Source organism: Strongylocentrotus purpuratus, unplaced genomic scaffold (assembly GCF_000002235.5).
Source record: "Strongylocentrotus purpuratus isolate Spur 01 unplaced genomic scaffold, Spur_5.0 spur5_scaffold_1, whole genome shotgun sequence".
Lineage (NCBI taxonomy): Eukaryota > Metazoa > Echinodermata > Echinoidea > Camarodonta > Strongylocentrotidae > Strongylocentrotus > Strongylocentrotus purpuratus.
The window spans coordinates 52,857,440-52,875,830 of NW_022145594.1; the positions used below are offsets into that span (position 1 = coordinate 52,857,440).

The following is an 18,391-nucleotide window of genomic DNA, read 5'->3' on the forward strand; positions in this document are numbered from 1 at the left end:
AAAAAAACTCATAAGGGGGGGGGGGGGGTTTCCCAAAAAACATACACAAAACATACACATAAAAAAAACTCAAGGGGGAGGGGGTTTAATCTTAACCCAAACCCCCCCCCCCCCCTGCGTACGCGCCTGATTGCAGTAAACTAAAAAATTGCATGGACTTGATGGACATAGGCATTGAGCAGGTCATTAATTACATCTACTTGGACAAATTATCACAGATGATGCCAGATGCGAAGCAGAAATAAAAGGAAAAATAGAAATTGCTTGGAATACATTTCTGGCAATGAAAGACTTATTCACAGATAAAAAGGTGAAATTTGCTTTGGTTTAGACTAGTATACTTTTTGTATGGTCTGGATTTACAGAAGAATGATAAAAATATCCTGGAAATGAATGAAAACCAACAAAGAGATATTGCACATGGCAGGGTGTAAACAAATTACACTGATAGGATTAGTTAACCCTTACTGTACTGGGGGAGGGGGCCTGGGAGGCCCCCCCCCTCGACATTTTCGGAGATTGCGCCGCAACCGCTTGAAATTTTGAATTGTCGTTTCATGACTTTTTTCCCTCAAGTCTTACGCACGTTTTGATACCATTTTCGTCACAATCGGATATACCTGTGAGGTGTTACATAACAATTAGTATGCGCATGTCATCAAAAATATGCTATAATTGCATATATTCATGTACAAGTAGAAATGTGAATACAGGTTTAGATGTATTCCTTCCTAAGTGGGTGATATGAATTGATATCGAATTGCTTTTATATGTTTCTCAAAGTAACTTGATGTATTCCAGAACAAAAGAATACATAGGAAATAAAAACAATAGATATAATAAGAAATAAAAAAACAATAAAATACATAAGAAAATAAATATTTGAAAATCGCATCAAATTTGCATAAATTATCATTATTAATTACATCCAAATAAATATTTTGTGTTAGAAAAGAAGTTTCATATGAATAATGAGTTTCAACGTTCAAAAAGTGAAGTTTGACACGTTTTCTGTAAAATGCATAGAACTAGCATTTTGCATAATTAATTAGGCTATAACGACAAAAATTTGCATATTCGCAAAAAACTAATTACACCATCTTGTTCGTTACGTAAATATCTACAAACATGCAAATTTTCGTGTTCATCGGACATCCGACGGCCGAGATCATAGGGGGGGGGGCCTCCCAGGCCCCCCCCCCCCCCCCCCCCCAGTCAGGAGGTGCTCAAAATAGCCCAGTACAGTAAGGGTTAAGGGGAGAAAAGTCAAATACTTTGGTCATGTTAAAAGGCACCAAAACCTCTTAAAGGATGTGTTGGAGGGAAGAGTGGAAGGAACTAGACTGAGAGGGAAACCCAGAATCAACTGGGAAGAGAATGTCAAGAACTGGAGTGGACTAAAACTGCAAGAGTGGACCAGAATGGCAGAAGATAGAGTGAAATGGAGAACCGGAAGAAGATACTAGATAGATAGAAATGATATTGAGTTGCCCTTATTAAAGTCCATTATGTTTCGAAATGAACATGATATAACTAAATTTCAGTGATGTACAAATAATCGAGACAACTCTGTGTTTATAATAAATCATGGACCTCTCTCTCTTTATCACAGGTCCTCTTGAAATCGCTAATATTTTAATCTTCTGATTATTACCAAATATAGCTTCTTGTCCTGACCAATTGCTCATTTTATGAGTGTGTGAAAGACAAACTTCCATGTCCTGACTAATGCCTCCCCAATGGTCTATGTTCCTGCCTGGGTGAGGAGTTTGGAACTTTCATCTTGCTTACACTCGTCCGACCCGTCGGGTGTGTTGCCTGCAGAAAAAATAAGAATGTGTCACGTCAACACAACAATTTTGAAGTCAGGTTGAAACCCACATGTATGCTACCATGTATAATAATGGTGAGTCAATGAAATATATAACATAAATGTGATAGTATAGCTCCCTACTGTGGGAATATCTAATAACGTCTTTATACAAGACTATATATTTGCAACGTTGAAACGACGACACGAAGTGAAAGTAAAACATAACCAAATCGTACAACCCTTTTGTGTCCATTCTCCTTTTGTCGTCTGAATAATACTACATGGTGGCAGCGGTATAAGTGAAGAACCATGGAAAGTTCTCGTCTACCATTGCCAGAAAGCTTTGATAAAGTTGCAGGCTTAAATCAAGCAGAACAATGGCCAAAATGGTCACGGCGGTTCGAGAGATATCGCGTCGCATCGGGCCTCGCATCCAAGCCAGACAGTGAGCAGGTTAGTACGCTACTCTATGCTATGGGTGAATGTGCCGATGATATTATCGTGTCTCTCAATGTGAAAGAGGAGACAGCAAAGTATGATGACGTGATCGCAACATTGAAGAAGTATTTCAATGTACGGAAAAACATTATTGTTGAAAGGGCAAAATTCAACGAACGAACACAACGCCCGGGAGAAAGTGTGGACACATTTATCAATGATTTGTACAGGCTAGCAGAGGACTGTGACTACGATAGACTTAAGGAGGGCTTGATAAGAGACAGAATTGTAGTTGGGGTGCTTGATGACTCCCTATCTGATCAACTACAGTCTAGAGAAGACCTAACTCTCTCAAAAGCAGTTCAATTGAGTAGACAGTCAGAAGCCCGGAAACAAAACAAGTCTGTTGTGAGGGGAGGTGCAGAGAGTGAGAGCCCTAACTCGGCCGTAAACTACGTAAGGCCTAAGAGCAAGGGAACGTACTCGAAGAAAACATCTCAAACTCCGCAGGGTAACTGTAAGTGGTGTGGAAGGCAGAATCATGCACGTGCCAGCTGTCCCGCAAAAGATGCAAAGTGCCATCAATGTGGAAAGATGGGCCACTTCCAGTCTGTGTGTCAAGCCAAACAACCAGAACAGGGAAAACAAGAGGCAGCAAAGCTAAAATGGAAAGCTCGAGTCAGCGAAGTAGATGATTTCGATGACATTGATGTCCCCTTCCTTGGTGAAGTCAGCGAGAACGATCAGACGTACTGGAGTTCATCGATCCTCGTAGATGGGAATGAAACACACTTCAAGTTAGACACAGGAGCAGCCGTTACTGTGTTGTCTGATTCCACTCCATGGCTGAATAAACACATCATGAGACCAACAACCAAGAGGTTACGTGGTCCAGGAAGTACAGTCCTGACTGTAATAGGACAAATGACATCAACTCTCAGGCATAGAGATAAACAGATCAAGGAGACTCTCTATGTGGTCAAAGATCAGGAGTCTTCATTGCTGAGTAGGAAAGCGTGTAGAACCTTGAATCTAGTCCGCAGAGTGGAGGAAGTCGATTCTTGTGATGATGAAACTGCAAACTTCAAGGCTGAGTTCCCTCAACTTTTCACTGGTTTGGGGAAACTGAAGACAGCATACCACATCACGTTAACTTCAGATGCCAAGCCGATGTGTCTGTATACAGCCAGGAAAGTTCCTCATCCGCTTCTACCGAAGGTGAAGAAAGAACTAGAGTCCATGTTGGAGCAAAATGTGATCTCAAAAGTGACTGAGCCGACAAAGTGGTGTTCGGGGATGGTTCCAGTGTTGAAGCCCAGTGGTTCGGTGAGAATTTGTGTAGACCTTACATCTCTCAACAAGGCAGTTGAACGAGAGATTCATCCGATGTCTTCAGTCGATGAAAGTCTAGCAAAACTGGGAAAGAGCACAATCTTCACAAAACTGGACGCCAACAGCGGGTTTTGGCAAATTCCATTGGAGGATGAGTCAAAGCTACTGACAACCTTTGTCACTCCATTTGGGAGATTTTGCTTCAACCGATTGCCGTTCGGGATAACGTCAGCGCCAGAAGTCTTCCAGAGAGCGATGTCCACTATCCTCGAAGGACTTGACGGCGTGATTTGTCACATGGATGATGTGCTAGTCCATGGTGCAACACAAACAGAACATGACATCAGAGTACGAGCTGTTCTACAACGTCTGCAGGAAGCAGGTATCACACTAAATCAGGGAAAGTGTGAATTCTCCAAACAGAGTGTGAAGTTCTTAGGGCACTTCATCGACGACACTGGTGTCAAGGTCGATCCGAGCAAAACAAGAGCTATTCGAGATTTTCCAGTTCCTCGAAGCGTAAAAGAGCTACAGAGGTTCATGGGAATGGTGAACCAGGTGGGAAAGTTTCTCCCAGGATTAGCTGAGATCAATGAGCCCCTTCGTCAACTCCTGAAGAAAGACAATGTGTGGTGTTGGGGAGAAGCGCAGCAGCGATCTTTCACACAGATCAAAGAGATGATGGTCTCGACAGCAGTCTTAGCTCATTATGATCCAGAACTGCCAACAGTCATTGCAGCAGATGCATCCGGGACTGGAATGGGTGCAATCCTGTATCAAGTGCAGACTGATGGAAATCGTAGACCAGTGTGCTATGCATCTCGATCGCTTACCGAGACTGAGCAGAGGTATGCAGTGATTGAAAAAGAGGCACTGGCAGCTACTTGGGCGTGCGAGAGGTTCTCCGAGTATGTACTTGGTCTTCATTTCGAGGTGGAAACTGACCACAAGCCATTGGTCACACTTCTAAACTCGAAAGAACTTGTGAAAATGCCTCCACGACTCCAACGCTTCAGAATGAGAATGATGAGATTTGATGCAGAGACATCGTATGTTCCAGGAAAACAGCAGACATCCGCTGACGCCTTGTCACGAGCGCCAGTAGAGAGGCCAGGAATGGATGATGTCAACTTCGTAGATGAGGTTGAATCATATGCATCAACATCAGCCATCAACCTCCCAGTGACAATGCAGAGATTTGAGGAAATCAGAAATGCACAAAAAGCAGATGAAGTATGTGCAAAAATCAGAGACTACTGCGTTCAAGGATGGCCAGACTACATGCCACATAACCCATCCTCAAACACTACTATGAGCAGAGAGGACACCTGAGTGTGGTAGAGGACTTGCTTATCTACGACGAGAGAATAGTCATTCCGAGAGCTCTGCGACTTGATATCCTTGAGAGGCTACATCAAGGACATCTGGGAATCACCAAATGCAGGGCCAGAGCCAGAGATTCAGTGCGGTGGCCAGGTCTATCAAAATCATTGGAGGAAATGATTTCAAGCTGCTTGACCTGTGCTATCCATCGCCAAGAGGTCCGCGAGCCTTTGATGAGCTCATCCTTTCCTTCAAGGCCATGGGAGCGTCTTGGAATGGACCTGTTCGAACTCAAAGGGAAATCGTTCCTGATAGTAGTTGACTACTACTCGAGGTGGATTGAGGTCAAACAACTCCAAGGTCAGTCAACAATGGCAGTGATTTCTTCGCTGAAGGAGATCTTTGCAGTCCATGGGATTCCAGACCTTGTGGTTTCAGACAATGGTCCACAGTTCGCCAACGACAACTTCAGAAAGCTTGCTGAAGAGTATGGATTCGTCCATACAACCAGCTCTCCAAGATACCCACAAGCTAATGGTGAGGCTGAAAGAGGAGTTCGCACTGTGAAAACGTTGCTGAAGAAGAACGACGACATCCAGTTAGCCCTTCTCAGCTATCGAGCGTCACCACTCCAAAACGGGTTAGCTCCTTGTGAACTTCTCATGGGGAGGAGATTGCAGACTCAGGTTCCTACTTTGCCGCACATGCTGCTGCCACGGGTACAACAGCCGGACCTGACGACTGTGAGAGAGAAAGAGGAGAAGTACAGGTCAGATCAAATGATGACCTACAACAGACGTCATGACTCACGTGAGCTTCCAGAGCTACAACCAGGAGATTCCGTGTGGATCCGTGATCAGTCTCGCTACGGGAAAGTCACCCAGAAAGCGCAACAACCACGGTCCTACCATGTCCAGACAGAACATGGGACAGTACGTCGTAATCGCCGTGCACTGATTGCTGTCCAAGGTCAACCCACCAAGACCAGAGTGCCGGAGTCATCCATGAGCAACGATCCAGAGAGACCTGACGATTCTGATGAAAGCGACTCAACCGGTTCCCAACGTAACCAGCAGATCAACCGGAAGCAGCCTGAGGGAGCCTCTACACCAACAGCTGCGACAGAGACGCGAACGCGATCTGGACGACTCGTGAAACCACCAAAGCGACTGTCCATGTAATGGGTTAAACTTAAATACCAAAATTGGGATTAACTTTGCAGGAACTGAAACTGAACAAGACTTTAAAGGTTTGGACAGTGTTTATTTGGGTTTAATAGTAAACTGGAATGGACTCGGGACTCGAAGAACACAATTAAGGAGAATATCCGTGAACTCTTAAACAGGATTATATTTCGGATTTTTATTGGATTTGAAACTATTTGGAAATCAATAAGAACTCTTGAACTGTTGATAATAAGCTTGGGGGGAGATGTGGGAATATCTAATAACGTCTTTATACAAGACTATATATTTGCAACGTTGAAACGACGACACGAAGTGAAAGTAAAACATAACCAAATCGTACAACCCTTTTGTGTCCATTCTCCTTTTGTCGTCTGAATAATACTACACCTACCACCCCCTTTTTTTTCTCTCTCTCTACAGGAGTGTGCAAGAGTTGGCATTGCAGAACAAGGTTCTGTTTCATAAAACTTATTATATGACAATTTTGCTCTCAGTCAATCAAAGGCCGCAATTTCAGTAGCTTATAACACTATAATTGTAACATGTTAATGATAACAAGTTTTATGGAACAGGGCCCTGCAGTGCAATATTAGAGCAACAATTTAAAAACATGAAACGTTCTTCCAAAACATGAACATTCAAATAAAAGTGTATTTGTATGGTTCATAGCAACATTGCATGAACCATACACAGGCCGTTGGTAGGCCTTTATCATAGCTGATGATGTACTGGATATGTCGTAAGGAAAGTTACCTTGCTCCTTTGTGTCAATGTTTTCAGTGATGTTCTCTTTTGATTCTGCAGCTCCATCTCTGCTCTTCTCTTGCATCACTATAAAATAAGAAGGTTAGGACAGAGATTACAATGCAGAGGCTTCGCTAATAAAAGGAGGAAAGCCGCACCAGCATAACTCCTGTCGATCATATTCTCTTTTATAACATTTATAATGTATATCATATATATTTCCTTTTAGAGACTATTTGCCTAAACTTGTCAGCAAGTTTAGCCAAACATTCCCCTATTTAATCGTTTCCAGTGATGGTCATGATCAGGGCCCTGCTGCATAAAACTTTATATCAATAACAATTTTCAATAACTGTTATAAGCTACTGAAATCCTGGCAGTTGATTGAATGAGAGCAAATTTGCATTTGTTACTGATAACAAGTTTTATGAAACAGGGCTCAGGTCTTATCTCTTTTGGGCAGTCACATCCTTAGAAAAAAAGGCAAATACAAAATACTGACCAAAATTTATGTTCGTTAATGACGAACTATTTCAATTGTTTGAAGTTTGAATAGCGACCCACTTCCCATATTATGGATAGAGACCCTCTACTCATATTTTGAACAGCAACCCTGTTCTCTATGAATAGCGCTCCTCTTCTTCAATTACATGTATGAATAGCGATCCTTATATGACCCTCGTCTCGTATTATGAATAGCGACACTCTTCTTGTATTATGAATGGTGACCCTTTCCTCTTATTATGAATATGGACCCTTATGAATAACGATCCCGATTTTGTATCATGAATAGCGGTCCTTATGAGTTAGAAGCAGACCCCACTTTATTTACGATAACTGTTATTTTTATTACTCCAAATTTGAGCGATGATAACGGTTTTATCGAGGATATTATCGACAAAACCATCCTCTGCCTTATATCTTAATAATAATAATAATAATATATTACATTTATAAAGCGCTTAATACAAAGTTTCTAAGCGCTTAACAAAAACAAAATTAAAGTAATGTTAACCTACAGATTACAACAATATAATACATGATACATAATTATAATAACAAATTCCTAATAACAGTCATACAATAATAATAGTTGATATTTACATAACGCTTTATAGAAAACAAAATATGATTACATTACATTACATATTGAACAGATAAGTCTTAAGTTTACTCTTGAATGTTTCTAACGTTGGGGACTCGCGTATTTCATGAAGAAGATTGTTCCAAAGTTGGGGGGCACAGACAGAAAAGGCACGATTTCCATAGCGGTACGTGTGGGTGCGAAGTCCTGGGGCCACATGAAGATGTGCTGTGGATGATGATCGGAGACGCATAGATGAAGTACGAGTTTTAGGAGTGATGAGTGCCAAGAGATATGAGGCAGCAAGTTTTTGAAAGGCCTTGTATGTCAGCATGAAAATCTTGAATTTTGATACGCTGTTGGAGGGGGAGCCAGTGTAGAGAACGAATGATCAGTGTGATATGTTCATGTTTTCTTGTACGTGTGATGAGGCGTGCTGCTGTGTTCTGAATATGTTGAAGAGGGGCTAAATGAGAGCTAGGGAGATTGATTAATAGTCCATTACTAGTAATCAAGGTGGGAAGTTACAAAGGCATTAACAAGACGATGAGTAGAAGTTTGATCCAGAAATTTTCGCAGCTTTCCAACTTTGTGGATCCCGAAAGCTGTGATACAACACACGTTGCGTATTTGCTGGTTCACATTCAGCACGTTTTCCAGCATCGTGACTTACAGATCCTTGGCAGAGTGGGAAAGAGTGATTGTTGAGCCATCCATGTCAAGATCCACACTGGAATTGCGAAACATGGAAGTTATATGAATAACTTCTGTTTTGTGCCGTTGAACACAAGATTATTGCCGCGGGACCAGCTTTTCACGTCACTGACGCACCTGTTGAGCTTGGAAATGCAACTGGAAGCATCATATTGCTTGAGCACTATGTAGCACTATACATCATATGCATGACGCCATCATGAGCATGGATGACCTCACTGAGCAGACCCGTGTTAAGGGAAAAGAGCAGAGGTCCTAGAACGGATCCTTGGGGAACACCCCAGGGGAGTGGGAATGCTTTAGAAGGAACTCTGTTGACAACAATAACTTGATGATGGTCCTCCAGGAAAGAAGAAAGCCACTGCAGTACCTTTCCATCAAATCCATAATCATGACGCAAACGACACATCAATTTGGCATGGTCGATCGTTTCAAAAGCAGCCGAGAAATCAAGCAAAACCAAAACAGCCTCTAGCCCTCTATCGACAGCCAGTAGCAGATCGTTGTAGACTTTGATGAGGGCAGTCTCTGTTGAATAGAACTGTCTGTATGCAGACTGCATACACGGGAACAGGTCGTTCGTCTCTAGGTATATGCACAAAGTTGAGCTGTGACAATCCTCTCAAGGTCCTTTGAAATGAACATCAAGTTGGAGATTGGCCTGTAATGCCTGAATTCATCTGGATCCAATTGCTTTCTTCTTCAGAAATGGAATCACGTGAGATTTCTTGTATGCTGCAGGTACTATTCCGGACGACAAAGATAGATTTATAAGTTGAGTTATCATTAACCAGGTAGGCACAGGGTCTAGTTGACATGACTTTGATGGACTCTCCCGTACCTTTCGAACAGTACTTTCAGACACCTGTTCAAACTGAGATATTGCTTTTGAGGTAGGCTGATTCTCGAAGTCCATCATATTACAGGGTACTTCAAGACTAGTGACAAGATCGCCAATCTTACCATGAAAGAACACTCCAAATTCGTCTGCCAAATCCTCATTGGAGTCTCGGTTTGGTAGGACCTGCTGTGATTTTGGACAGGATAACTTCTGTACAATCTGGAACAGACCCTTAATGTCACTCTGTGCTATCTCATTCGTTAGATATTGCGATTTCGAAGCACACAGGATATCATCGTAAGATTTACATTGCACGTCGTAAATCTGTTGGTCGATCTCCAGGCCGGATTTGGCAGATTTGCGCTCAGCACGCCGTCTCATTCGCTTAGCTTCGCGGACCGTCTCGTTATACCAAGGAGCGTTGGGCCTGAGTGAGATTAGTGTCAGGTTTTCAGGTGCATGTTTGTCAAGTAAATCTTTGAGCACCAAGTTGTATCTGTCCGCCATATCAGATGCATTTGTGTCATTTGTTGCTGCAAGAGATGAGTTCTGGATGTCATTCCGGAGTTGATCCAGGTCAATGCTCCGAAACTTCCTGCATGCAATTCGCTTCATAGTTGGTGCAGGACGATCAAAGTTGAGGGTACAGAAAACAGCTAAATGATCAGATGGTAATCCAGAAATTATATCAGTATTGAGAACAAAGTTGTCGTCGTCCTTCCTGGAAATCAAAAGATCTAGTGTATGCCCAGCCCGGTGAGTAGATCCTTTCACATGCTGAAAGAGATCTTCTGAATACAGAATATCAAGAAAGGTCTTGGAATCACTATCCCTGCCATTATCAACGTGTATGTTGAAATCTCCCAACAAGACTGGTGGATGCTCAGAAATTGTCACTGATTCTAAGAAGGATAAAAAGTCTCGAATAAACATTTCATACGTGAGTTTGTTTTTCGACGATGGAGGTGGCCGATAAAATGCACACATTCTGAAGAGAATGGAAGGAGAGACACGAACTGACATGTCCATATGTTCAAAAGATGCAAATTTGGTAGAGGTATATATTTTGTGTCAGTTGGAGACATGATCGATTTATATGATGCATATGCCTCCACCCCTCGTCAGACGATGTTCGTGTAGTACATTGTAGTTCTGTAGAGTACTGTTGATATCTACAATGATGGACTGATCGCGAATCTCCCGATAATAAATTATATTATCATTTTCCAATTTCTATATGATTGTACTGTCTTCACGCTTAATTATGTAAACGTTTTTATGTTACCTTCTTCATTAGTCAGACTAGGAATTTTTTCTTCTCTGGATATCTCAGCAATCACGTTGTTTGTGTCCGTCGCTTCTTTCCCCAAGGAATTCTTGTCCTCACTATTCTGACTTCCCCCTAAGAGAATTAATGCACAAAATTTATTATACATCAAATATACTACCAAAGAAAGAAGAAACAGTTAACACATACCATGTGAACTATTTTGAAAGCAGATATCAATCGACTCGAAAGCACTGATGAAATGCTGCATTTCAATATGCAGGTATTAAACATTGTCAATATCATGTGAAAGTTGACCAAGAAATGTGACTTTTTCCTTCATAACAAAAAATATTGGCTTAGCATGTTCGAAATTTGGACTGGAAATTTGAAATGGTAGCATTGTTTCAGTCTTAGAATTTCTTCAAGTATTTAGAAAATGTAAACAAGTCACTTCTTTTTAATTTTACTACCAGTAATTTAAAAGATATATATTTAAAACATACCTTTATCTTCCTCAGTAGTGTTGGCTTCTTGCATTCCCTCAGTTGGTATGGTGTGATTGTCCTTTGCTACCTGCTCTAAACCCTTTCTTGTGCCTGGATTACACAAAGAGAAACAAACTAAAGACTTTGGAATTAAATGCACATTAATTAGGCCCATTCATACCTACATGTTTTGTTAATAGAATCGTAAATAGGATGTTAAATTGACGTTTAGCCCATTCTTTGCCATCGATAGGCAGCAATTCCTAGCAGTGAATTTCAATAATGTACCTTACTACATGGCCGGGCATAATCAAATCTTTCTTCCTGAAACTAAAATGGCTACATTTGTGTGAAGCATTGTCCCATGTACACATTCTAAGCTCTATTCAGTATTGAAACAAAATGTCAAAATTGAAATAGTGAAGCGTATATAGTCCCATGTACACATTAAGCTCTACTCGGTATTGATACAAAATGTCAAAATTGAAAAAGTGACTTTGGAAAAATATCTTTAATACTTAATTGCCAAACTTAGTATCTGGAAGAGTTCGAAGAGTAATATTTACAAGAAGATCGAGCAGGGTTGTGGGGAGGGGGACTTTACTTGTGTTTGATGTTTTATTTTGTTTGTTTGTTAATTTCTTAGCCAATAGAATGTCTAATTGTTTCTCTTACCTTCCTTACAGGTGTTGTCTATGAGTGTGTCACCATTTGTGGCTTTTTCCATACCTTCTTTTGTCTCTTTACCTCCCTTTCCACCTTTATTACAAACTAATAAAAACAAAAAATATAAATTGATCAAAATAAAACATGCAACTAACTATATTATATGAAGTACTACCTGCTGCTCAAGGTTATTAAACATTGAACCCAAAAAAGTATACGGTACGTCAATCTGAGCTAGGTTCACATGAGTTTATCGCCATAGCATAATAATAATAATAATAACTTTTACTTATATAGCGCTTTTCATAAAACATTTATATCAAAGCGCTTTACAATATTGATACAATTAAAACTTAACAGAGTAATGACAAGAAAACAAATGAATGAAAGTGAAATTATGAAACATAAGATAACAAGGTAAGGTAACAATATAAGAACTAGGTAACAATTTAAGAACTAGGTAACAATTTAAGAGCTAGGTAGAATATGCATTTTCCATTAGGTAGGTTTTTAATTTTAATCGAAACAAAGTAATATCAGAGATGGAACGAATGGAGGCTGGGAGAGAATTCCACAGACGTGGAGCAGAGCATGAAAAGGACCTATCACCAAAGTATTTTGTTTTTGCTTTTTTAACGGTCAAGAGAGTTTGATTTGCAGAACGAAGGGAACTATTGGGTGTGTATAATTGAATCAGTTCAGAAAGATAATTTGGGGCATGACCATGAAGAGACTTGAAGGTTAAAAGAAGAACTTTGAACTGGACGCGAAATTGAATGGGGAGCCAATGCAATTGTTTAAGGGTTGGTGTAATATGGTCATGTTTTTTGGTGAGAGACACTAGACGTGCTGCAGAGTTCTGGATTCTTTGCAGCTTGGCCATATCTTTTTCCGGAATTCCATGGAGCAAGCTATTACAACTGTCAAGGAGTGAACTGATAAATGCGTGGACGAGGATTTCAGTGGATGGCTTGGAAAGGAATTTACGAATTTTACCAATTTTTCTCAGGGCGAAGGATGCTTTACGACAGATACTATTTACATGGGGGCGCATTGAAAGGTTTTGATCAAATGTGACACCTAAGTTAACAACTGTTTTGGAGGGATTTACAGAGCCATTTGTTATTTGAATCGGAGGGAGTTCTATTGTATTTCTTCTTCGGTGAGAAAACAGGTGGAGCACTTCCATCTTGTTGTCGTTCAAGAGAAGAAAGTTTTCAGTCAACCAGGAGCGAATGGCATGTAGACAATCTTCCAGTTTCTGCAACATTTGAAGAATTTGTCCAGACTTAACAGTAATATATAGTTGGGTGTCGTCGGCATATATCATCGAGGAGAAACCGTGGGAATGAATGATGTCCTCTAAAGGTGTCGAATAACATGTAAAAAGTACGGGGCCGACGACGGAGCCTTGTGGCACCCCCCACCTAAGCAGAGTAGGATCGGATCGTGAGCCATCGATGATCACTTGTTGGTATCGTCCAGTGATGTAAGATTTAAACCACTTGGTAGCAGTTCCAGAGACGCCAAAACGTGTTTCCAACCTGGATATAAGAACACGGTGATCGACAGTGTCGAAAGCTGATGTTAAGTCTAACAGTATGAGAATCGCATCATCTCCAGTATCCAAAGCACGAAGTATATCGTCTTGGACTCGAAGTAACGCAGTTTCCACGCTGTGATTTTTACGATAGGCAGACTGTCGGGATGCGAGAAGGGAATTTGCAGTAAGGTATTCAGTAAATTGATTTGAGACTACTCGTTCTACTACCTTGCCCAAAAATGGCAAATTTGAGATTGGTCTAAAGTTTCTCAAATTTTCTGCATCCAAAGATGGTCGTTTTAGGGTGGGATGAATCAAAGCAGACTTGAGTGCTGAAGGGAAAACTCCACATTCTAGCGAGTCGTTGGTTATGTCCGTGATGGCCGGAACCAGAAGCTCTATACATTGGCTAAGAATGGGTGCTGGTAGGGGATCTAAGTCACATGATTTCATTTTATGTGACTTGATGATCTTCAGTACATCTGCTTGGGAAACTGGCGCAAACTTATCAAGATGATGGTCACTGACTTCCACTTCAGCGATGTTGGAAGACGAAGTAAATGAAGATCTCAATAGATGAATTTTATTGTCAAAAAACTTTGAGAACTTCTGAGTGATTTCAGCACTGGACTGATATGAGGGCAGTGATTTAGAAGGCTTTTCAGCTGTCATCCTGTCAATCACATTAAACAGTTGTTTACTGTTGCTAGTGGATATGAGTTCGTGGAGATGCTGACTCCTAAAGCTATTGACTAGCTGGTTATATTCTCTCGTTGCTTTCTTCATGTCGTCAGATACTACTGTTGTAGATGAGCACCTGGTCTTTTTCCACCGCCTTTCCCTTGCACGAAGAGATTGTTTAGCCTTCCGGATTTCATGGTTGTACCAAGGAGCATAGGGACGCAGTTTCACTTTCCTTTGCTTGACTGGTGCGTGACGATCAAGATTTGATGCAAGAGAGCTATTGAAAACATCTACTTTCTGGTCAATGTCCATTTCTTCCAGGTTAGTAACTGCTTCAAAGGACTGGGTGATATCTAACTTGAATTGATCAATATCGAGTTCACGTAACTTACGAGCATGAACGATTTTAGTCGTTATTGGTGGTCTCATGAAGGGGAGTGAAAAGATGATCGCCGAGTGATCAGATGGCAAAGTCTGAGTTACCACAATGTCCCTGATTGACTGATCAGTTTCTCTCATGATGACCAGGTCAAGAGTGTGTCCTTTAATATGAGTAGGCTGGGATATGAGTTGACTCAAACCAGCCGACTCCAGTAGATCTTTAAAGTTATTTGCATCTGCATTTGTTTTATTGTCAACGTGAATGTTGAAATCCCCTAAAATAACCACCTGATTTATGAGCAAGTTGACCGATTCTAGTAGTTCTGAGAACTCCACCAGGAAACGTCCAAATGACTGGCCCCGCGAGCATGATGGAGGTCTATAGATTACAAAGAGTGAAAGGCTTCTTTGATCATTGGACTGGCCAGAGCGTAGAGTTACCTCAAGGCATTCAAATGTGTCAAACACATGTGGCTTCATTTTTGGAGAGAAGGAATTTCGCAAAATTACACAGAGACCACCACCTCTCTTTCCTTTTCGGGGTAGTTTTAGGAGTTTGAAGTCCTGAAGTGTATTCTGTATGTCTGCAATTGTAGGACCGTCCCTGCCATCGCCTCTGAGCCAAGACTCTGTGACAGCTAGGACGTCAAGACATTCCGAGATGATAAAGTCACAAACTTCAGTTTCTTTATTCATCAGGGATCGAGCGTTCCAAAGTCCCACTCTTGTTAGAGAAATCTTGTTCCCCTGGAGACTAGTGGCTGCTGGGATTTTCCTGAGGTGCTGTGATGGGTGTTTGCTCAGGGGGGCAGATGCACGTGGTGCCCTGGACGTGATGACCACAGGAATGTTAATTTCATGGGGCCTTGCTACATGAGCAGATTGAGGCATGATCAAGGATGAGTTCAAGTTCTGACGAGGCTTACCTCCCCGTCTTTTACGACGAGTTCTCTTCCGTTTCAATGACCTTCCCTCATCGTGTTGCGAGATTCCAAGTTCTTGTATGAGGCTTCTGACATTTGTAGGAAGCGTGGCATGTGTCATGATCCATGATGTCTGGTTAATAGACTTCATGTACCCAGGGTCATAGTGATGAATAACGTTTGAACGGGTAGGTGTGCTAGTAGATATGTTCTTATCCACAGATCCATCATGTTCATTTGGGCCAGGATTTGGACACACATCCCCACATTTCATAAGCTGGAGATGAAAAGATGATGATGCGTTAGCGTAGTATGGGATTGGGAGTCCAGAAAACTTCCTCAATAAAGTGGGATAGTTTGAAAATGTTTGGAGATCCTTGTACATGTATGTATGTGTAATACATGACAGTTGAAAGTTTGGTAGAGAGTGGCTACATACCAGTAAAATAAGATGAATAGATAACAGCTTAAGTAGCTCCATTGTCCCATAGAAATGTAGGACACACAGTCAATAGAACAAGTTCAAAGGCTGACTGACCATGATGAATAAGTAGCCACAGCAGAGGCTCTTATCATGGCTGACCGTAGCAAGCTCATGCACACTTCAATACAAACTGGGTGAAATTTCTCTCTCTCTTACTGAAAGAAAACTGCAGCAAGAATCCGTTCAAAACTTTGCCAAAACAGTCCAGGTTGCTTGATTAGTACAATGATAACTTCAAGTTAACATAAGAAGGTCAAGAACATAGGTAAATAATGCAAAATTCAGAGAGCTGAAAAGAGAGCAGCCTGTTTGGGCGCTCGATCATATCATATCATATCATATCCCTCATATAAACGATGCACTTATAAGACACCATATTTTTGTTAAAATCATTCAAATGCACAGATACATCTCATGCATTTCCCTAATGCCTGGAGTTCTTTACCTGGCTTGTTAATGGCGATGCTTCCATGACGCCGCTCCTTAGTTGTCACGTTCCCAGTGTCCGTTCCATGATGGAACACTACCAGATGTTACAAACAAAACCAGAATAAAGAACAAAACACATATTTATAGCAGCGCTAAAAACAAGGAGTACGAAACATGTGCAAAACCATGAATATAAAGACAAAACATGAGAAACTAAGAATAAACTAGATGGAATTCGACTGCGCGCAGTCGAAAATGATGCCTCCGTCATAGAGCAATTTTACAAACCGAAACGGAAGAAATTTTTCAAATTCAAGTTCAATTGTAATCCATTAACATGTTCTCAGAATATCGTGATTACAAGCAATTTCTCATAAACATATATGACCCTTTGATCTTTGACCTCATGACCCTAAAATCTACTCAGTTCATTGGCTCTGCAAGATTTCCTGAGTTAAATAGTAATCCATCTGTCAGTTCTAATGAGAATGCGTCCACAAGCTATTTTTGCATACATAATGAGCCCATGACCTTTGATCTTTATATGAACCATTCATTGGCTCTGCAAGATACATAAATGATCTAAGTTTGGCAGGAATCCATCAATCTGTTCTAATGATAATACGATCACAAGCTATTTTTGCATACATAATGAGCCGCATGACCTTGACCTTTACCTCATGACCCCAAAATCTAATCAGTTCATCAGCTCTGCAAGTAACATACATGACCAAAGTTTGGCAGGAATCCATCAATCGGTTGTTCAGATAACGCGATCACAAGCTGTTTTTGCATACATAATGAGCCCTGTGACCTTTGACCTTTGACCTCGTGACCCCAAAATCTAATCAGTTCATCAGCTCTGCAAGATACATACATGACCAAAGTTTGGCAGGAATCCATCAATCGGTTGTTCAGATAACGCGATCACAAGCTGTTTTTGCATACATAATGAGCCCTGTGACCTTTGACCTTTGACCTACGTGCTCCAAAATGTAATCAGATTGTTTTCCTATAGTGATACACACTATCACTAAGTTTTAAGTTTAAATCTCCAGTGGTTCTTGAGATATCATGATAACAATCTCAATGTATGGAATTTCATAAGTTGACCTCTGTGACCCTTGACCTTTGACATACGTGCTCCAAAATCTAATCAGATCGTCTTCCTATGGTGATACATACTATCCTTAAGTTTTAAGTTTAAATCTCAAATGGTTCTTGAGATATCGCGCTAACAAACTCAATACAAGGAATTTCATAAGTTGACCTCTGTGACCTGTGACCTTTGACCTACGTACTCCAAAATCTAATCAGATCGTCTTCCTATGGTGATAAATACTATTCCCGAGTCTTAAGTTTAAATCTTAAATGGTTCTTGAGATATTGTGATAACGGTCAAACGGGACGGACGGACGGACGTACGGACGGACGGACGTACGGACGGACGTACGGACGGACGTACGGACGGACAACCCGAAAACATGATGCCTCCGGCACCACCTTCGGTGGCGGAGGCATAAAAAGTATGAATGTGAGATTTTGCTAGTGGGGGGAAAACTATATGTTCCAAAGGATTTTTTTAAAAGTGGCAACACATTATTTTCTCTGATGTCAAGTAGGATGTTTTTTCAAGAATTCAAAGCTTTTTTTTGGCAGATGAGATTCTGGATTTGGTGATAACTATTTTATATTTGCAGATTGTTGAGCGAAGCTGGCGTATTTATCAATAAAAACTAAGCTGCATTATGATTAATCTCATACACGCCAACATGAGAACATAGTGTACAGTAAATATTTATATGCTTTTAAACATTCCATTGATTATTAAAGCTAAGCAAACTAGATGGACCTTCGCGACCGCGGGCAATAAAAAATGATGCCTAATGATGCCAAGCTCCGCCATGGAGCAATTTTACACACCAAAACAGAAGCGAGCTATTTTTGCATACATAATGAGCCCTGTGACCTTTGACATTTGACCTCGTGACCCCAAAATCTAATCAGTTCATGAGCTCTGCAAGATAAATTCATGACCCAAGTTTGGCAG

General features: G+C 41.0%; 1 protein-coding gene across 1 annotated transcript in view; it reads right to left on the bottom strand.

The window, feature by feature from the left end:
* Positions 1 to 1,256: 1,256 nt before the first annotated feature.
* The window catches only part of LOC100891521, a 38,519-nt gene continuing 21,384 nt past the window's right edge, over positions 1,257 to 18,391 (bottom strand). Inside the window, exons 9-14 of the mRNA XM_030978939.1 lie at positions 16,358 to 16,435; positions 11,907 to 12,002; positions 11,250 to 11,342; positions 10,762 to 10,878; positions 6,847 to 6,924; positions 1,257 to 1,818 (exon numbers count right to left, since the gene is read on the bottom strand). Coding sequence (XP_030834799.1) covers positions 1,745 to 1,818; positions 6,847 to 6,924; positions 10,762 to 10,878; positions 11,250 to 11,342; positions 11,907 to 12,002; positions 16,358 to 16,435 — 536 coding nt within the window. The 3' untranslated portion in view covers positions 1,257 to 1,744. The remainder of the gene's footprint in view (positions 1,819 to 6,846; positions 6,925 to 10,761; positions 10,879 to 11,249; positions 11,343 to 11,906; positions 12,003 to 16,357; positions 16,436 to 18,391) is intronic.